This window comes from Aquarana catesbeiana, linkage group LG02 (genome assembly GCF_042186555.1).
Source record: "Aquarana catesbeiana isolate 2022-GZ linkage group LG02, ASM4218655v1, whole genome shotgun sequence".
In the NCBI taxonomy this organism is placed as follows: Eukaryota; Metazoa; Chordata; class Amphibia; order Anura; family Ranidae; genus Aquarana; species Aquarana catesbeiana.
Genome location: NC_133325.1, coordinates 561,807,433 through 561,831,964, shown reverse-complemented (window position 1 = coordinate 561,831,964; position 24,532 = coordinate 561,807,433). Strand labels below are relative to the sequence as shown.

Sequence of the window (24,532 nt, the reverse complement as noted above, 5' to 3'; positions counted from 1 at the left end):
AAAAAATGCCTGCTAATATTTCTTTCTGAAATCTTGTAAATGTTCTGTGCTCTCTGCCTGTTCACATAGAGGGGTTATGGGGATGAGTAGGGGAGATGATGCAGAGAGGTGTGTTTTTTGTAATCCACCAGAAAAGAAGTAGGCAGGTCTAACTCCATGTGCTTAGGAATTCAGAGCTGTGTTGGCATGTCAAAGTGGAGAGTGAGGAGCACACTATATTTCTAAGTTGTACATTATGGGACACAGAATATTGGGCTCCATTTTACAAAGTAGCTTGAGGCTGCGCAGTCGCCACAATAGACATCATATCTGGATGGGGACATCTCTGTCCTATCCGGCCATTGGAACACCCGCCGGACCGGCGGAGCGGTGATCAATAGAAAGGCTGTCTATATTGGTGCTTTCATAAAAAAACGTTATATGCAAGTGCATTGTTCGCTATCTTTCAATAAAATTACTACACTACGCTATATTAGCCCCTATATCTCTCTACTTTTTATTCATGGTATTGTGGAGTGGAACATCTATTGGTATAGGTGGAACTGTATTAATCCACCCCAAGAAAGGAAACCTCGAAAAGTGACATTAGTGGAGTAACCCTAATAAGTGAATAGGTCCTTGGGCCGTTTGAATCTGGTTCATGAGAATTTTTGCCCTCACAGTGGTGGAGCACCATTTTTAGTGAATTGATGTGAGCACTGGTTCTTTTGTAGGCACGGTGATTGGAAGGATTCACTTTTTATGGACTCATTGAGTTTTTTCATTTTATTTTAATTTCATGTGTGTAAAAGATTTATTTTTGTTTTTCATATATGAGTAGCGTCATTTCTTTTACGGTTTGTTGATTGTATTGCTGGGGTGATTTAATCACTTTTAAGGGGGCATCTGCTTTTTTTCATTTGTCATTACTGAGTTTTATTTTAGAGGCATGGCACCTTTTCTTATTGTTAGTCTAAAGTGTACAAAGAGGTATCTGACCACAACCGACTAAGATACCACACAGCGTTTTCACAAATAAATGCTACTAAAATACTGCATGCGCTATTTTATGAAGTCATGCAGTAATTTAGAAGTGAAAGCCTGTGGTAATTTACTTCTGGCGGTAGCTGGCGTCCTTAACAAAGACTGTAAATAACTGGTTGTTAAGGAGCGGGCAGCCGCCGGCATCTTTCACAACCAGTAAACAACATGGTTGTTATGGAGCTGGCTGCTGCTGCTTTCTCCTCAAAATCCATTCCAGACCCGAAGGGCCTGGTATGGATTGGGGGGGACCCCATGCGTTTTTTGTTTTTAATTTCAGCTAACAACTGATGACTTATCAGTTGTTAAGGACGCAGCGGACACCTGCTCCTTAAAGTGGGAGTCCGGCGACCAATCTTTTTTTTTTTTTTTTTTTTTTTTTTTAGGTTATTGAGACACTTTGCTAATCCCAAAATAATACTCACAGTTTGGGTGTAATATTTCCGCCTCTGTCTGTTTTCGTACTGAAGAATAACTTTAAAAATGTGATGCTGGCTGTTTCCATCTTGCTTGTGGGCATGTGAAGCCCACAAGCATTGATTTCCTGGATGCGGTGAATGCTGCTCATTCACAGCTTGTTCACACGCATGATCATTGTTTCCGCACTGAATCTTGGGAAGCCTGACACTAAGCTCCCAGGAGACAGTGTGGCAATAAACACGCCTACTCCCATGGGAGGAGAGACAGGAAGTGCCACAATAAAGTACAATATAAAGGTAATTACAGCGATAAAAAAAATTTTCGTGCAACATTTGAACATCTATGCAATTAACTGAAGGGGATAAGATTAAGTTAAAAATTTGAGTGGAACCCCGCTTTAACATCCATGTTGTTTATTGGATGTTAAGGATGCCAGTGGCTGCCACTTCATTAAATATTGCATGCCACGACCACTACTTATTTTCCGCATGCATTTTTTTTTTCTTTTGGGAATTGACTTTTCTTACTGTTTTATGGGGTAATTACCAAGCATTTTTGCTTTATGTGGTATGGTCCTATGCAGAAACTGGATCCTGCACACCTTGGCACCTGGTCCCTGAAGACCCCTATTATCATCCTATGAGGAAGTGAGCTGTCATCTAAATAGAAGAAGGCCTGTGTCTCATCAGACCACAGGAAATTGTTCTAGTAATCCATGTCCTTAGTCTGCTTGTCTTGTGTGGTCTGAGCACTGGCAGGCTGACACCCCACCCCTTCAACCTCAGACGTTTGAGTGCTGCCAGCATTACTGCAATTTCCCAAAGACGACCTCTGGATATGACGCTAAGCACGTGCACTCAACTTCTTTGGTCAACCATGGCGAGGCCTGTTCTGAGTGGAACCTGTTAAACTGCTGTATGGTCTTGGCCACAGTGCTGCAGCTCAGTTTCATGGTCTTGGCAATCTTATTATAGCCTAGGCCATCTTTATGTAGAGCAGCAATTCTTTTTTTCAGATCCTCAGAGAGTTCATTGGCATGATGTGCCCTGTTAAACTTTCAGTGACCAGTATGAGAAAGTGAGAGCGATAACACCAAATTTAACACACCTTCTCCCCATTCATACCTAAGACCTTGTTACACTAACGAGTCACATGACACCGGGGAGGGGAAATGGCTTATTGGGCCCAATTTATTATTATTATTATCATAATAATTTGGACATTTTCCCTTAGGGGTGTGTCTTTACTTTTGTTTCCACTGGTTTAGACCAGTGTTTCTCAACTCCAGTCCTTAAGGCGCCCCAACAGGTCATGTTTTCAGGATTTTCCTCAGATGAAACAGCTGTGGTAATTACTAAGGCAATGAAACTCACCTGTGCAAAATAATAGCAAGCCTGAAAACACGACCTGTTGGGGTGCCTTGAGGACTGGAGTTTAAAAACACTGGTTTAGACATTAATGGCTGTGTGTTGAGTTATTTTGAGGGGACAGCAAATTTACGCTGTTATACAAGCTGTACACTCACTACTTTACATTGTAGCAAAGTGTAATTTCTTCAGTGTTGTCACATGAAAAAAATATAATAAAATATTTACAAAAATGTGAGGGGTGTACTCACTTTTGTGAGATACTGTATGGTTATTTTTGTAGATCTATACATTATACCTAAAAGAGGAACAACTGAAAAATTAAAAGGAAAGGGAGTCCATAAGAAGGATTACTCCTTAAGGGAACCTGTTACATCTAGAGCGGCTTAATACATGTCCTGTATTAGAGGAAAGATTGAAAATCTGTATATGAAATGCTTTCATAAAACATGCATACAAAGTAAAAAAGTGAAATTACTTTCAGATAATCCATACAATAATTACCTAAAACTACCTTCCCTTTAAATGGGAAATATTGTGTATATTGAGTGACTTTTTATGTTAAATCACTTTTATCATGTTTACACGTAAAGCCTAAGTTTAGTCACAAATGAAAAAACTTACAGTGTGTAGGATGTGTCCCTTATAATGCTGGATCCTTTAAAAGCTGAAATCTCCCCATCCCTGCCACCATAATCTCCCAGTAGAGAAGGGGTTAATGGGGGCCACCAAATCTGTGACAGGCACTCATCAAGAGTGACTGACTATGTCTGACCTTTCCACCCAGCTTCTCTATTCATAGAAGCCATACTCTTGCTTCCTTGAATGAAACATAATCTATGTTTGGAGGACAGTGGATGATTGAGAGGCCTGCCCCCTCCGTTCATAGATCCTGTTTTATTAATGGAACCTATAGTACAACTTCTAAAAGGGTGCAGTCAAATTTGTAAATGCACCCGCACCTCAATTAGATACGAAAAACCCAGTGGGGGTTCCTTCAGTTGGCTACAGGAGGTATTCCCATTGATAGCAACGGGAGTTTATCAGCTCCTGCAGCTAATTGTGGGAACCCCTGCTGGGTTTTCTCACATCTAATTAGAGTGCGGGTGCATTTGCAGGTGTGAATGCACCCTGAATAGAGGAGGTGGGTGGAAAGGGTGGGCATAGTCAGGCATTCTTGATGAGTGCCTGTCACAGCTTTGTTAACCCTATTAACCCATGCTGCTGTGATCTTTTGGTGTGGCGGGTATTTGGAGGGGATGGATCGATGAAGAAGGATTTCAGCTAATAGAGGAGCCAGAGGCACATGGGACATGTTCTAATGGCTGTAAGTATTGTCCCTTGTGCTTATTTTTTATTTTTACTTGTGACTAAACTTGGGCTGTAGCCTCCCTGGCATTATGATTATGTCAGATTTTTTAATCTCAAAGCGGTACATTGTTTTGCATAGAAGTTTGACATTTTATATTGTAGGCCTGTAATTCTTAGTAAAAACACACTTAAATCTGTCCAAACAAGAGTCTAGTAGACATCCCGGGTATGATAACTACAATCACTCGATCACCCTGTTGAATAAGAACAGCTACATAGAGAATCTATTGTATTCAATCAGTTAGGCCTCATTTGTAGACATGCAGAGAGAAGAACAATAGGGCTTAATCATACTACACTACATTGCAGCATACATTGCAGAACTCATATATGTACTTAACAAATATAGCTCTTCTTGTGTATAGATTTATTAATTATCTATACATAGAAACACATATTATAGTACAACACTACAGACCGATAAGTTTATAGAAACAAATATTATGATGCAACACTACAGAGTGAGAAGATTATTTAAATTATGGTAAACACTTTCACATACAAATCTAAAAAAAAAACCCTTTATTTTCACTTTAAATATTTTCTCCTGGGAATCCAATAGACCAACTGAATGAAAATGGCATTGTAACAGTATGCTATATTGTCCGCTCAACTTAGAAAATGTGTTTTACACTTTGTTTTAATTACTTTACTGTTTGACAAGAGGGTAGTCCCTTTCATATATGATGTGGTGTATCAGTTGGTTGTAGATTTTTTTGGATCTTTTTGTTTTATTTGTATTTGTGATAAGATGATTCAGCTTTATGAAGGACTTTGTGTTAATGTGAGTTTGTTTCCCCAGCTACTGGAGGCTGAGACCATGCAACATATATTCCTCAATAACTACCAGCTGTGTACAGAGATACATGAAACTGTCCTTCAACACTTCATCCATTGCTTGGCCACACATGGACGGCATGTCCAGTACTTGGACTTTCTGCATACCATCATCAAAGCTGAGGGAAAATACATTAAAAAGTGCCAGGACATGATCATGACAGAGGTAAATGTTAAAAATCCTTATCATAGCAAGTGAATGTAGTTCATGGAAGCACAATGGTTACGGGGAAACAAATCCAGTAAAAACAGAAAAGATACATGAAACACAATGATAGAAATTTGACATTATGCCAAAGGTTGTCTATGGCTCTGGAAGGTCTCTAAGCTATGAAGCTAAAGGGGTTTTATGTTTTTGTTTCTAATTGTAGGCATAGCAAAAAGATGTACACTGGTCATAAAGAAAACTTGCTTGACTAGTCATGACATCAAACAACTTTCAGTTTTCCATGAGTTATTTCTGCTTGTCAGTGTACCGCTTGTCTTCATATGTCATACATTTTAAAATGAGCTAGTAAATATTATTTGACATACTTCTACAGTTTTCTTCAAGCTGAGCAGGAAGGGGCATGTATCTGGTTTATTTAGACTTTAGTATTGACAAAGGAGTTACATAGTGATCTACAGAATAGTACTAATATCCAAAAAATCATGTCAAATATATGCATTTATTTGGTGAGCTGTCGTGTTATATTTTCTAGGTCTGACATTACCTTCTAAAAAATACAACTTGCATTGAGAAAAATGTATGTATTTGCATAAAGGGAATATTTTGTGTTTTGTCATTTATTAATGTTTGGGGCTAAAAATGCATTTTTGAAATATTTGTTCTTTTTTTAGTACAGTAAATGTAAAAGAACCATATTTATATTTCCAGCTAACATGTGCCGCTCTGGGTTTCTCTTCACATGTTTACTTCTCTGATTTGTTGAAAAAGCTTGTAATTTACAGAAGTGAACTTAAAACAAACCTAAATAAAATACAAAAATAAATATATTGCAGCCTGCCAATCCCTAGATTCTGTTACTGAATGTGTTTCTTTCTTCAGCCTACTTGTTTTCACCTGGTGAACACCCCCCCCCCCCCTCATCTTATCTTCATAAAAAGGTGGGGGAAGTTTTGTAGTTCACAAAAGTTAAGGTTTCTGGATCAACAGGTATTTTCCTGTACTTGCAGAAAATGCTCTTAGCCTGAAAAAAACCATCAAGGACTGATAAACTGCAATATATGATACATTGTTTGTTCTTGGGTAGGGATATAATTTATGTTCAAATTTACACATACTGCTGAACAATTTAGATAAGTTATTCATTCCCATTTGCTTCCCCACTATTCCTTCCCTATTCATAGGAGGCCCTATACAGCTTCAGCTTGAGAAAGAGCCAACCTGAAAGGAAAAATGTTTGTTATGTTTACTGTATAGAAAACCTGTAATCCTCTGTGATGCCAATGTCAGGGGTGCGTATCTATTTAAAATGTTTAAAGGAGAAGTACAGCCAAAGGTCGTTTGGCTGTACTTCCTCTGTGGATCACAGGAGTGCAGTTCGTCTTGCACTCCTGTGACCTGTTTTCAGCAGACAGCGGGCTGAAGTCCTCTGTCTGATGTTACAGAGCCGGGCCAAGCTCGGGCAAGATCGCTACACTGGGGTCGGGATCCACCCACATGCCTGGACCTGAGAGCCTGAGCAGCCTGCTCCTGCCCACCCCCACAGCCCAGTACTCCAGTGAGCAAGAAGGGGCAGAGCAGAGAGCGGTCACTGACTGTCAATAAGTATCTGGCATTCCACATAGTAAATGATCTTAGTTGAGGTGTAATAAACTTTGTGCATTACATTCAGGAGACTGTCACCAGCCCAGATAAAAAAACCTCAACAGGTGACAGAACTCTTACAGCATACATATATACTGTAAGTACAGCCTATATGGGTAGGGCCCTGTCCCTAGCTAATAAATGGCTTGTCCATTAATAAACAAATAGCATGAATACATACAAACTATTAAATTAAGTGCAAATTTCACCATTCACCCACAAAAGAACAAAGTTAGACGAGCAGCATAGACATTACAACTCAGAGTTGGAGCACCATTTCTGCAAAGATGATCCCCCAACAAACCAGCAACACATGACAATAATCTGCAATCCTAAAATGTAGCGTTTTAATGTCCTTAAATTAGCTTCTTAACTGTACTGCCACCCTGTGGCCAAAAAAAATTACCATTCATAAATGACAACAAGCGTGCATAAATATAAACACTGAATCTAATTTAAAATGATATTATTTGCAACAGATGCAAAAATCTTGACATGCTGTTATCTTCCAAAGCCCTGGAATAAGTCTGACACTTCCTATCTAACCTAAATCCTAACTGCAGTAACATTATATTTCCTGTATAACAGTACTATTCCCTGAATGAGGGCAAAGAATGTTTGCAGTACTATTTAACCTGTTGGTATACATATATTTACAAATCAACACTGTGGCCATTGGCTTTTGTTTCCTTTTTCCTTGTATAAGTCCAGCAAACTGAGAACAGGCAGAGGCTCCCCTCTGCAGACCAATGATGCATAAGGTGCGTGTCACCCATCAGAATACACATTGCCCCTAACTTTAGGCAACAGTTCAGTTTAGTTCTTCAACGGACAATGGTGAAGGCTAGCAAACTGTGGTAATTGCCCACCTGGGCATAACAGCAGTAAACTTACAAAGCACACATTATGGCTCAAGGTCAGGCACTTGGTCCATACCATCTGTGGAGACCCTGAACAGCTCCAGTGCTCCAGCTGCTCTTCTGAATCTTCTATTGCAGCTTTGAAACTAGGTGATCCTGGATCAGTCCCTTCATCACTGCCTCCTGCCATAAGCACACCTATTTGATTAGCAACCCCCAGGCTTCTCCGGTGCAGTCGCAACAAGAGGGACTACAACTTCCAACTTTCCCAGCACAACCCCCACCACAGACTCTAGAGTAGATGAGTGCAGGTAGATTTGTCTTTCAGATGTGCTCTGCTACCTTGACCATGCAGAGCACCCGACACCCATTATGCTCCAGGCGCACACCTGTAACCATTAGCAGCTCTCTTTGAAGTGCATCCAGCTGAATGAGCACCCACATGTAGCGCTTACCCCGCAGGGGCCTTTGACTTTATCTGGTTCTCCCACAAACAGTATGGAGGCCACCATCCACCAAAGAAACACACCATTCACTCTGGCTTCAATAAACAGTCTAGAGGTTGTCTTTTTGCATGTAGACCTTGTAACAGGAGAGGGAGGTTAGGACATTGGTTACTTCAAAATGGTTAGCAGTTGGCTCTGAGGGGACAATCTTCTCCTTAAGCAACTGGGAATATTGGACAGTCTAAGGTTTCACAGCTGGGGACCATAACGCAAGTTTCTTTGGAATCTGATTATCCTGCACCACTACAAAGCTATTAGTACCCAGTGCAATCTCAGGAACACTGCACAATAGAGGATATCACTCTTCTCTAAGCTAACAGTCCAGGAAAATGCAGAGGATGGAGAATGGCCAGTATCTGAGATCCTATAAAAGCAGCCGCAGTCCAACCTCTAGCACTTATATTCCAAAAGCACACAGTCACAAAGAATCAATTCAGTGCCATTACTCACAATTCCGCAGGACTGCTGCCACCTTCCAGCCTCCTCTGGACACAGCTCAGTGAGTGAGATAGTTCTTCTCTAGAACAGATCCTTCTGGTGAAGTCATGCAGTAAATTCCAGATCACTTCTGGGTCCCAGCTGTGCCACTGCTGAGAACTCACAGATCAGCAACACAGCCCATAGGCTGCCTCAGGGGCAATAGCACTCTGAGCAAAATATGAATAAATCTTGTGAGCCACACTGATCCTGTGCCCAATGTGTGTTACCTATAGCTGCGTGCGCGGATCACGTCTCATATATCGTGCAAATATGTAATGGAAAAATATGCGCTGCGCTCAAGTAAACCAAAAAATTAAATTAAATATATTATGACAAAATAAATGAAATCCAACTATGTGTGTATAAATCTAAATTCAGCAATATTGCTGTTCTTATACATATAAAGTGCAAAGTGCAAGCGTATACATATGAAGGTGCACAGTGCAAAAAATTTAGATAACTATAAAAAACATCAACATTGTACATCCAAACAATAAAGTGCATAAATGAATATAAACAGTGCTAAATACTCCATATAAGACACGATAAGTGCCCCAATGACTAAGTGCAGGGTAAGAATGTGAAAAGTTCTATATAGCACTCCAAATCAGTGCGTGCAGGTGATGTCCAAATGTGATAACATTCATCATGCTGAAGTAAAAAACAGCAAGAAGCTCCAATCTAAGTGCAGTATCATGAAACTTTAATGAGATAATTATGAACGGACAAACAGCCAAATGGCTACTCACAAAAATGAAATGGGTTAAAACAAGGACAAGTGATGGGTCCAGGGACGTCCTCCTCAGATGTGGGCAAAGTGCATGGTGCAGGTTCTCCTGGAAGCGCTGTCCACGTTGGGATGTACAAGTAGTCACCGGGGTCACCGCAGGGCGCTAGGCTGCAAACGATGGAGGTGTCTGCAAAGACAGCCAGCGTCTAAGCGGACATGGAGAGCCAGAGCCGTCGCAGTAGACGGGAACCGGAAGACGAGCGTGGAACGCAAGGCACTAGTCCAGGAACCAACAAAGCGGAAGTGACGTATGGACGTGTCGGATGACGCGGTTCAATGCTTCCGCATTTTCTTCAGATCCGATAGGCTAATACAACAGGTGTCCTTTTATGGGAGCTATGGAGTCAGTAACTAGGCAACGGCTAAAAACAAAACACGATATACTAAATACAATAACAATGAGATGAAGAAATTGAGTTCAAAAACACCAGAAAAATGTGAAAGTGAGATATAAAAAGGTAGAAAAGAAAAGAAAAAGAAAAACGGAAAAGGATGAATAAATGAAATGAAATAAGGAAAATCAAAAATAAAATTCAAAAAAATATATTAAAAATATACAAAAAATATATAAAAAAATATATATAAAAAATATATATGAAATGAAATTAAAATATAAAGAAAAAATAATAAAAGAAAATTATAAAAGAAAATTATAAAAAAATTGTTATTGGAAGAAATAATGAAAAACCTTGGTAGTAAAAAATATATATATATAGAAACATATATACATATATATAAAAAATAATAATAATAAAATAATAATAATAAATAGAAATAATAAATAGAAAAAGAAGAAAGAAAAAGAAAAAATGGGAAAAAGATCTGAGCGAGAAACGAGAATTAAGAATTAAGAAAAAAGTGAAACCAGATCTTTAATTTCAGTGACTATATATATATATATATATATATATATATATATATATATATATATATATATAATTTTTTTATATATATATAATTTTATTGACTATCACACCCTGGATTTTTTTACATTTACTTTGGACTCTTTATATGCATGTTTGTATGTTCTAGCGCCATTTATCCTTTTTGTATATCATGCTGAAGTATCCTAAGTGCTGCGAAACACGCTCCGGTGCACTTCAGTGGTTCCCTTAGGCTAATCTGCTCACCTCAGAGCGTGTGACCCAGCTGTTACCCTGAGTCCAAACACGCTTTGGAGCCACCCCTGGGCTCAGTGCTGATGTCAGAAATACTCCTCCAGCTGGATTTAATGTAGCTCCATGTATATGAATGAAAAAGAAACTATATAGTGTAATATAGCCAAGTAAAATTTATTAAATAAAAACACTCCCCACAATGGGGTACTCACATAGTACTGGTGCGTCAGTGCACCATTCTATAACAGCCTTCAACACCAAGGTATGGAACTGCCAGACGTATGGTGTAGTATGCTGTGGCAAAAAACTTCTGCTGTGTGTGCTCCGTCTCGCTCTCTCCGTCCTGGCCCCTCTCCTATGCGTGTTTGACACAGGGATCACGTGTCTTCATCAGGGATATATGATTGGACGGATGCTCTACAGGGCCACACTGTGCAAACAGAACTGCACAGTGGAGGTAAGTATGATATGTTTGTAAACCTATGTCTTTTTTTTTAAATAACAATCATTTTAAGGCTGCAAGTGCACCTGAGAGATCAGCCATTTAGGAATACTGCTTTCCACCATCTGATACATGGGCAGGTTTATATATACCAATTATGTTCCATTAATTGAATTCCCGCATAGGGATCACTGGCAAAGAATTGGTTAATTTATTATATCTGTTTATATTGCATATACAATTTTTATTAAGTAATCACAGTTTTTATTATGTACCATTTTATTTATTCATCCAATTAGGATTATTTGGGTTTTTCAATGCTTGATTACACATTGTCACTTTATTGATACATTTGGTTGACACAATAGCAAGTGCTGTTAGTCACCAACTTTTCTCCAGTGCATTATATACCGTATTTATTGGAATATAACACACACGTTCATTTTAAGTGGGAAGTTTCAGGAAAAAACGTAAATATTAAATAAGGAACTTTGAAGCAAAATAAGGGTCAGTGCCCATCTGCAGCCTCACCATTGCCATCAACACAGCCTCATCAGTGCACATCAATGCAGCCTCGCCATTGCCATCAATGCAGCAGCCTCACCATTGCCCTCAATGCAGCAGCCTCACCATTACCATCAATGCAGCAGCCTCACCATTGCCTTCAATGCAGCAGCCTCACCATTGCCATCAGTGCAGCCTGATCGATACTCATCTGCAGCCTAGAGGGGACAGGGAGGGGGGACAGGGAGGGGGGACGGGACGAGCGCCGACAGATTACATACAGTGAGAATCTCTTATGATAGACAGAACAGTGATCCAATGGTGGCCCAGGAGACGGGACTTCCTATTACAGAGGCCACCAAGTAAACAGGAGATTCTCACTGTATGTAATCTGACGGATTGTCTCCTCTGTGGCAGCTAAAATTGAAGTATTAGCGTATAACACGCACACGCTATTTACACTCGATTTCCATGGTGAAAAAGTGAGTGTTATACAACAATAAATACAGTATATCACAATATCACTCACAAGTTTGTAACAGCAGCTGCTTTTTTGCACATTTATTATTCGAAGATACACAGTTGTGGTGGCGGTGATATATGCTTTAGCATATAATTTTTATATCCTCTGAGTATAGCCAGCTCTGTAACAAAGACAAGGAGGCAGAGAAAGGGAATCGCCACCTAAGTGTAGAGGTTAAAAATAATTTATTCCACAAGGATTAAAAATCACTTACAGGGTAAGCAGGTAACAGGCTCAACAAAGCAGGGATGGGAGAGAAGGCTGCTCTGGTCCATTCTTTGGGTATCACGCCATCCACAGGGGTTTGTGGGGATCAGGTGTAGGTCCTCAGGGCATCCTGTGGCCACCAGGAAGCAAACCAGCATGGAACACAGGCGCAAATGACGTCTCCAGATGGATGAGCCAGGCAGGCAGACAGGCTAAGCGCTCGGAGCTCCAGCTCCTTCTATAGGTCTAAACTCAATTCAAATATGATGTGAGTACAAACATCTGTCCACAATCCTGGTAGAATAATGTGGGCATCTAGATACCATGCTAATTTTAAGCACTCAACAAACCAACCAATTGACACTATGGGGAATATTTACTAAACCTGGATAACTCGGAAACTGATTGGCTGCCATGCACAGCTGCACCAGATTCTAACTTAAGCTTGTGCAATTAAGGTTTGACAATAAAACCTGGAAGCTGATTGGTTTCTATGCAGAACTGCACCAGATTTTGCATGCTCAAGTTGTAGTAAATAACCCCTGTGTAACGATTCACATTAAAAACAGAGGGTTTTGTTTGCAAACATTTGCAAATATATGCCTAAGCTGCAGTGCCCATGTCAAGGCTATTCTGTGTACTGAAGTCCTAACTCTAGAATTTTCAGAGTCCCCCAAGTTGGTGCACATATAGCAGTGGATATATTAAGGGCAGGTTTTAAGCACTCACAAGATTGTCTTTAATAGTCTATACATTAAAACATGTTTGTTTCCCTTCAGCTGACCAATGCAGGAGATGATGTGGTAGTCTTCTACAATGACAAAGCATCATTCACTTCAATGCTAGAATTGATGGCAGCGGCTCGTGAAGGTGTGGAGGAAAACAGTCCCCTTATGTACCACATATCACTGGTTAATCTTCTTGCAGCATGTGCTGAGGGAAAGAATGTGTACACCGAGATCAAGTGCACGTCTTTGTTGCCTCTGGAGGATGTAGTGCGAGTGGTGACCCATGAGGACTGTATCACAGAGGTAAGAATGCCTTGTGTGTTTTAGTGGGGTTTTTTTTTTGTTACTAAGATTGAATTGAACCTCCAAATACCACTTCATTAACAAAAGCAAGTATATTAACCACGATGCCTGGATATATGTTATCTCCTTGATGTCAAAATGAGGTTTTGAAAGTATTTCAAACATAATGGTTAACATTCCTGCTTTGAAACCTTGAGGTCCTTAATATTATTCTCTTTAGGGCGTTAGAAACTGATTTCTGAATAATGCGAGAATGTGAAATGTGATCTTTTTTTCAGTATCGTTATTCTTGGTCTTTTTCTTTTAAAGGTGAAAATATCTTATGTAAACTTTGTGAACCATTGTTATGTGGATACCGAGGTAGAAATGAAGGAAATCTATACCACCAACCACATATGGACCCTCTTTGAGAATTTCATCCTGGATATGGCTCGAGTAAGTATAAAAGACCAAGTGCTTTTTATGTTTTTTTTTGTAGTTGAGCTCAAAAATATCTGCAAGTAAACCTCAAAATCAAAATAGTTGGGGTGAAATGTCTTAATAATTTTTTTATTATTCAGGTATGTAACAAGCGTGAGAAGCGACTTCCTGATCCCACCTTAGAGAAGTATGTTCTTACTGTGGACTTGGAGACAATAAGGTCCTTCTTTAACTCCCCATTTTCAGAAAACAGCACTTCACTGCAGGTACATGGCTATCAAATTGTTTTTTCATACCTGTAAAGGTTTTGTGTCAGAACTGCTTCTTTTCCATTCATGTGTAAATGAATACAAAAGTAGATTGAAGCAGGTCAACTGTAGGTGCACCTGTCAATGAACTATGAATCATCAGAAGTGTCTCAAACTGATGTCAAAAGCAAGTTTATTTACACAGCCCAAAGCCCATTAACACCATCGGCCCATAGACTTTTATTTATCACGTATATGTGCATAAATTATTTATTTCAAACCGATACATAATATAATTGTTTGAACTTATGTGTTTAAAAACATTGCTATTGTAACAAAATCAGGGTAGAATTTAATGGCTGATATTTAATCATTTTAGACTCATCAAGCTATTGTTGTCCAACTACTCCAGTCAACTACTCGACTTCTTGAATGTCCTTGGCTTCAGCAGCAGTATAAGGGCTCAGTAGAGGCATGTATACGGGCCCTGGCCATGGTTGGTAAGGACATAAAATTCAATGTTCAATGATTAACAGTGAATTATTGTTCAATTATAAAGTTAGGTTTTGCATAGTTTACCTAACTCTCAAGACACAGATGTCTTAATATTAACATATAGCGTAGATACGGTATTCAGGCCAAGCAAAACAAAGAGCAAAGATAAAGTTAAAAGTGCAGTAAGCCATGGCAACCAAAACAGATATCATCTTTAACAGATAGAAATTGAAGTTGCTATGGGTTACTGCACATTATCATTGCACTTTGCATTGCTATATGGCAATGTGTCCATTGTTCAAGTAGGTATTTATGTTTGAAAGTGAAAAATATGAAACAGACAGTATGCATACATTAATTGTTTATGAACACTATAAGCAGAAAGTGCAATATAAAAGGAATGTACCTTAAGGCCACTTTCACGCTGAGGCGCTTTTACAGGCGCTATAGCGCTAAAAATAGCGCCTGTAAAGCGCCTCTCCTGTCACTCCAGTGTGAAAGCCCAAGGGCTTTCACACTTGATAGTTGCGCTTGCGGGACATTAAAAAAAGTCCTGCAAGCAGCAGCTTTCATCTTTGCAGCGCTTTAGGAGCGGTGGGCCCCAATGGGCAGCACCGCCGAATTGCCTGCGAAGCACCTTGGCAGCTGCGCTTTGTAGGCACTTTTAACCCTTTATTCGGCCGCTAGCGAGGTTAAAAGTTTTGGTACACAACCTGAAAGCAGAATTAATTCAAAGAAAAGTGAATGATCCTGAAGCATGTCTAACTAGCGATAGGACTTTATTCTAGGTTCATCATTCATTTCAATTGCTTTTTCTTCATATAGAGGGAGTAAGTCCAGATACATGTAACCATTTTACATTACTATTAAAGTGGTTGTAAAGGTAAAATGTTTTTGTTTTTACCTTAGTGCATTCTCTGCATTAAGGTAAAAAACCTTTCAATGTCTGCTCCCGCAGCTCCTCCTGAAATTAATAACATTATTATTGCTGCATCCACCTATGTTAGTATGAATCTCAATCAAAAAACATACTTCTCTTTTAAGTGTAAGCTTGTGTAAGTGTGCTATGAATTACTGCAGTCTGTACATTAGAACTGTGCTCAGCTTGATTTGTATAAATTTAATTTGTTATGTATGGAATGATAAAATACCTACATTCTTTATCTTTCCTTCAAAGTTTAACAGAACAAAACAGAAAGTTTGTTGGTCCACACATGAGACCACACATACATATTAATGGTCCTTTTACACTGATCAGTTATCGATCAGTTTTTCAGTTGAAAAAAAGTGGAAGAAAAATGCATGAAAAATGCATCCCTTTAAATTCCTATAGAACTTTTCACACTGGTCAGTTGCATTTCAGTTTTTTAAGTCCTGCTTGCTGCATTTTTTGTTCACTTTTCAAAACTACACCAAAAATGCAGATCCCCAATGAAATGAATACAAAACACATCAAAAGTGCATAAAAATGCACCGCAGTTGCATTTTTGGTGCATTTTTTTGAGTCACTTGTCCATGTTTCACAGGAGCATGCTGGGAGTCAGGCAACCCAAAAACGCACCGGAAACACATTAAAAAAATGCTATTTCAACTTTACTGTAAACAAATATTAGTTCAAAGTCCCAATGGAGCAAATTGATTCTAAAATCAGTGCTGTAAGCTGCTTTATGTAAAGCTCTCCCCTTACTAACAGAATTAAGTGCTAGCTATCATACCACAAATAAAGGCCTACAGTATATTATATCAGAGTATATTTATATACAGTATATGGAAATTGCAAACATGCTATTGCAATTTCCTTATATTGCCATTGCTGTGTGAAATAAGCAGCTTACAGCATTGATTTTAAGATTGATTTGATCATCAAAGTTGTTAAATATTTTTAAACTGTATGCATGCTTTTTTCTGTACCAGTAAAGTCCAACACCTTTTCTTTTTTGCGCAATTACGGGTGGAGTACTAAAATGGTCTCTTTATTATTTTAACTAAATATAAAGCATCAAAAACACCAATAACAAAATATTCATAAATTACATATATTTATATGTAAATGTTATGCAAAACCACAGTATCCAAGCAGTATAGCTGTAGAATGTTTTCTAAGGGAAGAAACTTAAGACAAGTGCTACATTTTAGGTTCACTATTAATGTACAGTACTATAGTGTACACAGATTTAGAGGATCTAGTTTAATGTAACCATATTAGACAGTGCATGGTAAAGAGTACACTGTTCCCTGAATCTTTTTGCAAGTTACAATTAATATTTTGCCTTTCTGAATATGTGGTAAACTACCTATGCTGCACAAAGATTGTAAAGTCCTAGAGTTACTAAACATCTCAAATTTTAAGAAGTAGTGTCATAAAAAAGTGTTTGGTATCTTGTGCCCACATCCAAAAGAAATTACATATTGTCACCTAAATACATTTTCAGCAGCACTACACAACAGTGTGAGTTTTTGTATTTTTTCTTTTTAATTTAGTAAAAAAAAAACTAGTTTGAGTAAGAACTCTTTCGCACTGCCAGCGCAGGGGTGGCGGCGCTTTACCATCATTTTGCGGCGCTTTTCGGGTGCTTTTAACTCCCGTTAGCATCCAAATAAAGGGTTAAAAGCGCCCACAATGTGCCGCTGCCGAAGCGCTTTGCAGGCGCTTCGGCGGTGCTGCCCATTGATTTCAATGGGCAGGGGCGCTTTAGGAGCGGTGTATACACCGCTCCTAAAGCGCCTCAAAGAAGCTGCTTGCAGGAATTTTTTTGACGTCCTGCCAGCGCAGCGCCCCAGTGTAAAAAGCACTCGGGCTTTCACACTGGGATTGCAGATGAGGCTTTTGTCAGGCGCTATTTTTAGCGCTAAAACGCCTGAAAAATGCGTGATAGGGGTCTAACTATTTCCTAAACTGTGCTACAGTTTAAAGAAGATTGTGGTCACAGAATACACTTTCATTTTATAACATCGGCATTGTAATAGCAATACAAACAATAGTTATTTTTAACAATTCAATTTAAGCTTACTTGAACCATCTCTTTTCATTTTGTGAGTTCTGTTTGTCTCCTGGTCATCTCATTCCATAACTTCTTGGATTGCCTGCATGCTTTGCAGCTTCTCCCCTGCTGTTTACTTTCAATTTTCAAAGACTACTTAGTGCATGGTACCTTGCTGCCTGCAAGCAGTGATTCTCGTACTGACTCCACCTCCTGAAACTCCTCTCAGCCACTCTGTAGTTCAGAAGGCAGGCTCTAGGAATTTTGTGACACAGCTGTACCTGCTCACACAGCATAGTGAATGCGTGTCACAAAATACAAGGTTGTGAATGTGTGGGGGTCGTCACAAGGTAAGTTTACAAACTTCAAAAGCATTCAGATTATTATGAGTAGGCTAGAAATAATTGAAATACTGTGTGGAAATGAGTATATACGGTATATGGCCAAAATGTAAAAGCATATTTTCGACTATAAGCCGACTTTTTCAGCACATTTGTTATGTTGAAAAAGCCCCCCTCGGCTTATTCTCGAGTGAGGGTCTCCCGCTGTGTCATGGAGTCTTAACTGTTCGGCGGCCGTCCACTGTAACAAAGCCCCGCCTCCTCCTTGTCTATGATAGACGGAACACTGAACACTGATACAATGCTGGGAAACTGAATCAGTGTTCCGTCTATCACGGATGAGGAGGAGGCGGGGCTTTGTTACGGTGGACGGCCGCCAAACAAAGACTGCAGTTGCATGACACAAAGGGAGACACCCGCTGTTTGTAATCAAAGGTACAAGTCAGCACAGTGAGGCTGCAGATGGGCACAGTGAGGCTGCAGATGGGCATTGTTTACCTGTAGCTGCTGCATTTCCCACTGTAGGCGTATACTTGAGTCAATATGTTTTCCCAGTTTTTGATGGTAAAGTTAGGTGCCTCGGCTTATATTCGGGTCGGCTTATACTCAAGTATATATGGTATGTGCTTTAAGCAAATGTGTATTTAAGAAATTCCTAATAGACACACCTTTGTTCTATATTATATTTATTGTTGTCATCTTTAGGTCATGTTGTCTGTGTCTGTGAAAGTAATCTGTGGACAATAACATTTTTGGATGATCTACTGATTTATTTTTTATCTTGTTTTTGTATTTTTTTTCTAGCCAAAAGTCGGAGCATAGCTCTACCTATGGACTTAGATTCACACGTGAGTTCTATGCTAAACAGCTCCTCTAGTTCTCTGTTGAGAAACCAACCCACATACAAGCAATCTACAACCACAAGAACCTTCACTCGTGCCAGTGCCACTCAGAATCAGTGGGACTACAAAAATATTGTGGAGAAGTTACAGGTTGGTAAAAACATTTTTGGAAATTTAGAAAATACAACAAATACATAGTTTTGCTAAAATTGTATGCAATTACTTTTCACCTGAATATAATTATACGATTTTGTTACAAGTCAAGTCAAGTGTGATTGTAAGTCAAGCAGTGGCATACCTAGCGTAGCTTACACCTGGTGCAGCTTATTTTTTAATACCATCCTCCCCTTATGCTCCGCTATACATTTACAAAATTAATTCTAGTGGTAACTTTAAAATACATGATGGCAGTGAGGACTTTTTTTATCTGAAAGTGTTCTATATAATCATATTGGGAAAAAAAATACAGCTCAAGATTTTAATAGTTGTGTGTGTAGTTCACCGTGGTAAAACATGGCATACTAAATATAATAAAATTCAAGGGGTTAATAGTAGTGCACGTAATGCAATGTGGTGAAATGAGGACAATAGCAGCATGCCTTGATAGCATTAGGACCTACAGGGGATAATAGGCCTATAGCCGGCAGCACTGATTGTTCGGGTAAAATTCGATTGTACACAAATCAATTGATAGATCCACTTGCATACAACCAGCCTGCCCATACATTGATCAAAATTTGTCCAACCTCTGCTTAACCGGCAGATGTTTGATCCATGTATGGATCTTTTCTACCAGGACTATATGAGCTGCTCTACATTAATTCTTATGCAGAGCAATCAAACACAGCCCATCACTGAAAAGTATTATTCACTACGTTTTTTTTAACATCTATCTATATTAAATAATGATTATATCAATATTAAATAAATCTCTCTAATGTAATGGTGACTTTACTGTGATTAGTTGTAATGTCGACTATCCATTAAATAAAGACAGAAGATTGACTTGCACAGGGCACAATAATGATATGTTTATTTTACTCTCACTAGGATATTATAAACACATTGGAGGAAAAGTTAAAGCCACTTGTAGAAGCTGAGCAGTCTGTACTTGTAGATGTCCTCCACCATCCTGAACTACTTTTTGCAGAAGGAACTGATGCCCGTGTACGATGTGAGAGTGGAGGCTTTATTTCTAAGTAGGTGTCTCATTCTGTTTCTGCAGCACACGCATAATTAACAATCAGTCAGCAATTTTTCATTGAGGGTGAACCATCTATTATCTGGAACTCTTGGAACTGGGGGCTTTCACAATAAGGGATGTTTGAATAATTCAGAGCACTATGCTTAAATATATTATTAATGCCTGCCATCTCCATAATACACTTACCTTTCCTGTGCTTATGCAAGTTATTAAACAGTGAGAGCTCAGTACACATATGTGCGTAGAATGTTTTAACAGAAAAGGATTCCACACACAACTTAGTGAATTAAGTTACTGTGCCTTCATGCGTAGTCAGCACTGTGTTGAGGCAGTACTATGGAAAATTTAGACTGACTATTTAAAATTATAGTATCAATGAAATTTTATGGATTATATCAGACACCTGATGAGAAAAACTTTCCATTTTAAATATTATAGGTATAGCCTGTGAAATTTTACATGAAAATAATTGCACTCAGCACACAATTGAGTAACTAATGCTTTTTCTAAGGGCAAATTGGGAATATAGAGAGTGGAACAGGGATTGATAACTAACTGGAGGAACATGCTTAAGACATAGTGAAAGTTATGACTTTTTTCCCTTAGATTGATTCAGCACACCAAAAATCTTATGTCCTCTGAAGAAAAACTGTGTATAAAGGTTTTACGGACTTTACAGCAAATGCTGATGAAGAAAAATAATTATGAAGAACAGGTAAGATAAATGTAGTTAAAGCTGATATCTTTTATGTGCTCAATAGTGTCCAAAAGAACCAAAGACTTTTTGTCTTTGTGTTACCCAAGGCTGTTATCTACAGTATGTTTTCTCTGACTGCGGAACATATTTTTAAAGAAAGAAAGAAAAAACGAAGATAAAGAAATAATGAAGGTACAACAAAATATTAAACGATAAAAAACATGAGAATAGTAAAGAGTATATATAGACTAGCACTTTTTATAGAGTATAATGAACAACATAGAGATATAGAGAAATATATCAATACCAATTGGCCTATCCTAAAAAATGACAAACATTTGAGCTGTGTATTGCCAGATACATTGAAATTCATAAATAAAAAGGCCCCATAAAAAGACAGATTAGTGAAATATATAATAGACCCTCCAGGGAAGAAAACAGCATAATTTTTTTGCATTTTTCACAAAGAATGCAATATATTCTCTGAGTGGATAAGGTGCAGAGGCAGGGCGGTAACTTTACATTGAGAAAAATGTATGGTGTTCTGTGAAAGGTACCTGTGCAGAGCAAGTGACCCAAAGAGAAAGCAGTGATGCAGAGGTAGTAGTCACTGCAGTAGCAGTGACTACTACAGTGATTCTCTTCTTCCACAGCAGTCCCACAGGTATGGCATATGCATGCCTTTATTGGTCCAAGCTGGGGCAAAGTAACTATGCAATGACATTTATACCTGGAATTTAGCTTTAATTACAGAATGTGATTTTAGAGAAAACAATATGAATTGTTCTGAAATCTATTTCTGAGTTTGATGTCTATGAAGGCCTGATTATTTGGATTGGTAATTTTAATTCTTTGGGGGTAGAAGGAGCTGTCCGGCACTTTAGATTTATGAGGTCCATCAAACAGGGTGAGAATTTGTTCACTGTGGGTGAAGTGCGACAAACACAGAAGGGTGGTTCAACCAAAGATGTGTGTATGTACAGGGAAGAATGGCTAACATGAAAGTAATTTGTGGACACAATTTCTGTTGTAGACACATTATATGGATGTTTTTGATTACTGTGATATTGTGATTTTGCACTAGGTGGATAGATTAAGTATTGAGATCACATAGCACATAGTGGCTTGCATTGTTTATTCTGGTTTGTAATGAGAGTAGTTGATAAATCCTGCACAATCACTTTTGTATATAGGTATTATTTATATTGTATTTTTAATAGTTACAGATAGAATGCTACATTAGTTTAGGCAGCCAGTAATTTTGTGGTGCTGCACCCCGTTTATGGTATATCTTGAAAAAAGTGGAGAACTTGCCCTAAGCCCCCAATCAGATTGAGAGGATTTGAAATGATCAAACATAATCTTATCTAAAGTCATCTAAACGTTGGCAAAGGAGGCCAAGTCACCAGTTCACGTTGTAGGAATTGGAACATGTCTACAAAAGCAGCAAACAATATGCATCCATCATGTTAGGATTTTCACAACTTATATGAAGAATTGTTTGCTGAATTTCACCGAGAAGAAAATGGAGAAAGATGTAAGCGCTGTTCAGAGCAGCTAGTTAAACCCTAGGAGTTATTTTTACATACAGGTTAGAAAACAATAGCAAGAATGTAATTGTTTGCTAAAGCAGCAAAGACATTTCAGTAATCGGTCCCGCTAATATGTTGGCAGTTAAATATACAAAGGTTAATTTATTAAAGGATTAGTATATGAGGTAAATAATGTTAATGAAGTGTACTCTGAAAAATAAGGTGAATGAGGCAAAGCTAAGCGAAAATACACTTTACAAAGAATACCCAATCACATGCAAGAAAAATAAAACAAAGAAAAGTTTTGTTCACACATGATTGGATGATTGATGTAAGCACAACCCCACTCATTCACTATGCAAATTCAACATATTCTGCTCCTTTAGTAAATTAACTAAACATTTTTCACTTTTTTGTGATGGGATCAGATTATTTACATTTTAGGTGCATCTATATTGTCAGATTTCTTTATGTTTTTATTGTTATAGGTAGAAATCATGCATCATAAACTCATTCATGAAACCAGAAAACTCAAAAGGGCCCTTAACGTGTCATTCAGTTTATGGCATACATCAGTGGTGTTCAACTGAAAATTTTTAGAGAGCCTCAAGTGCAGTCCCTGACAATTTTGGAGGGTTGCACAATAGCACCTCAATGCCCAAAAAGTTTTGGTCCTGTTGCATTTTTTGCAGTATACAGCAATGCACACTGAAGCGGTTGGAGTACAATAACCCCCAGCACTGGTGTCAGTGGCCACAATATGAATCCCCAGCATTGGTATCAGTGGCCACTTTAATAACCCCCAGCATTAGTGTCAATGACTGCAATAATAACCCCATCATTGGTGTAATTACTATTTAACTATAACAAACATTGATTGTCCCAACCTACACTGATAGTAAGTGGCAGTGAAAGTTAACACGCCCCCCCCCCATATTGGTAGTCATGGAAGTAAAAGTTAATCCTCTCTCCCATGCATTGGTGATCATGGCAGTGAAAGTTAATCACCCATATTGGTGGTCATGGTAGTGAAAGTGATGATCCTCCCCCACCCTGTTGGTGATGGCAGTGAATGTGTTAACCCTACCATCCCCTGCGTACTGGTGACCATGGCAGTGAAAGTGTTAACTCCCCCCTGTATTGGTGGTTATGGCAATGAAAGTGTTAACCCCCCAATCCCCCCTCCTGCACTGGCAGTCATATCAGTGAAAGTGGTAACCCACGCCCCATTGTTAAACACTTACCCATCACACACTCCTAAACCACTCTCTCTCTCTTCATAGGCCGGTACCTTATTGTTCTGCGGGTGGCGATATCTCCGCCCTCAGTACAGTCACTCTTTCAGTGCTGGGTACAGGGGTACAGAGAGCATTCCAGTGCCCGGCACCCCACTTCCATTGTGCAATCTGACTGATGCCCAATAGCCCACAGGCCACATATAGCTGGTTGGTGGGCGACATATGGCACACAAGCTGTGTATTGGGCATCGGGGTCATATATAATTTTATAGGACATATCACTTTAATGTGTATTTATATTTATGTAAAGGTAGAGGTGTGTTTTTTGCTACATTCATAGAAATATTTACATTTGGCATTTGTGAAAGTTGCCAGATGATGTCTGTGATGTTTTCTCTACAGGTGTGTACAGTACATAAATCTGTGACACACATAGTTAAAATCAATTCGATCTCATAATTAAATCTGAACAGCAGCTTCACCATAAGTGTTTAATGATGCTCAGCATCATTATCCAGAGCGGTTTGTTCATTATCAGTATACAGATAAGCAGCATCTTTATATAGCTCAGCATGTTCATTATTAGTTCACAGATACTCAGCATCTTTATAAATGAAACTTGCAATTTATGTTTTCCTCCCTCCCTGTCTGACTCGATTTTCGCTCCTGTCCCCATAGGGAAATTTACTAAGGAAAACCCTTCTGAGTAATTACCTGCAAAACAAGAAGTCAAATACTAAAGGCGAGACAGCTGACAGCTCTGCCATCGGTAATAAACACCCTTCCTCCCTAGTAAATCAGTATCTTTTCTCGATTATCATCTCTCTGTTGCTGTAACGCTGATATACACTGCCCTTTGTACATAAAAACATTGTACATTGTAAAAATGCAGTGTATCTATTCGTGCTCCAGGGCTGGAGCTAAAATTTGATGACATTATTCTTTGACACTTATCTATACCTTAATTCTATTTCTAGACTCTGTCATTCACTGACTTCTGTTTTTCATTTCATTGTCCTCCATTTGAAAATGTAATATTGTTTTTAATTGATTTCACAGGTCAGGACCAAGATTGGTCTCTAATAGCACAGATTCAGTGTAAATTAGACCGAGAAGGAGCCACCAAACTCGTGGCTGATCTAATTATGAGCTCAAAGAATGATAAGATCTTCCAAGAAAGCATTTTATTGGCCAATAGGTTACTTGATGGTGGCAACACTGAGATACAGGTATTACTTATACTCTAAC

General features: G+C 38.7%; 1 protein-coding gene across 3 annotated transcripts in view; it reads left to right on the top strand.

Moving 5' to 3' along the window:
- ITPR3 (inositol 1,4,5-trisphosphate receptor type 3) overlaps positions 1 to 24,532 on the top strand; it is a 475,039-nt gene that overhangs the window by 304,470 nt on the left and 146,037 nt on the right. For all 3 annotated transcript variants that reach the window (XM_073616048.1, XM_073616047.1, XM_073616046.1), the window contains exons 30-39: positions 4,981 to 5,181; positions 13,035 to 13,286; positions 13,596 to 13,721; positions 13,847 to 13,972; positions 14,334 to 14,454; positions 18,576 to 18,763; positions 19,664 to 19,812; positions 20,424 to 20,532; positions 23,963 to 24,053; positions 24,344 to 24,513. In XM_073616048.1, the coding sequence (XP_073472149.1) occupies positions 4,981 to 5,181; positions 13,035 to 13,286; positions 13,596 to 13,721; positions 13,847 to 13,972; positions 14,334 to 14,454; positions 18,576 to 18,763; positions 19,664 to 19,812; positions 20,424 to 20,532; positions 23,963 to 24,053; positions 24,344 to 24,513 (1,533 nt within the window). The remainder of the gene's footprint in view (positions 1 to 4,980; positions 5,182 to 13,034; positions 13,287 to 13,595; positions 13,722 to 13,846; positions 13,973 to 14,333; positions 14,455 to 18,575; positions 18,764 to 19,663; positions 19,813 to 20,423; positions 20,533 to 23,962; positions 24,054 to 24,343; positions 24,514 to 24,532) is intronic.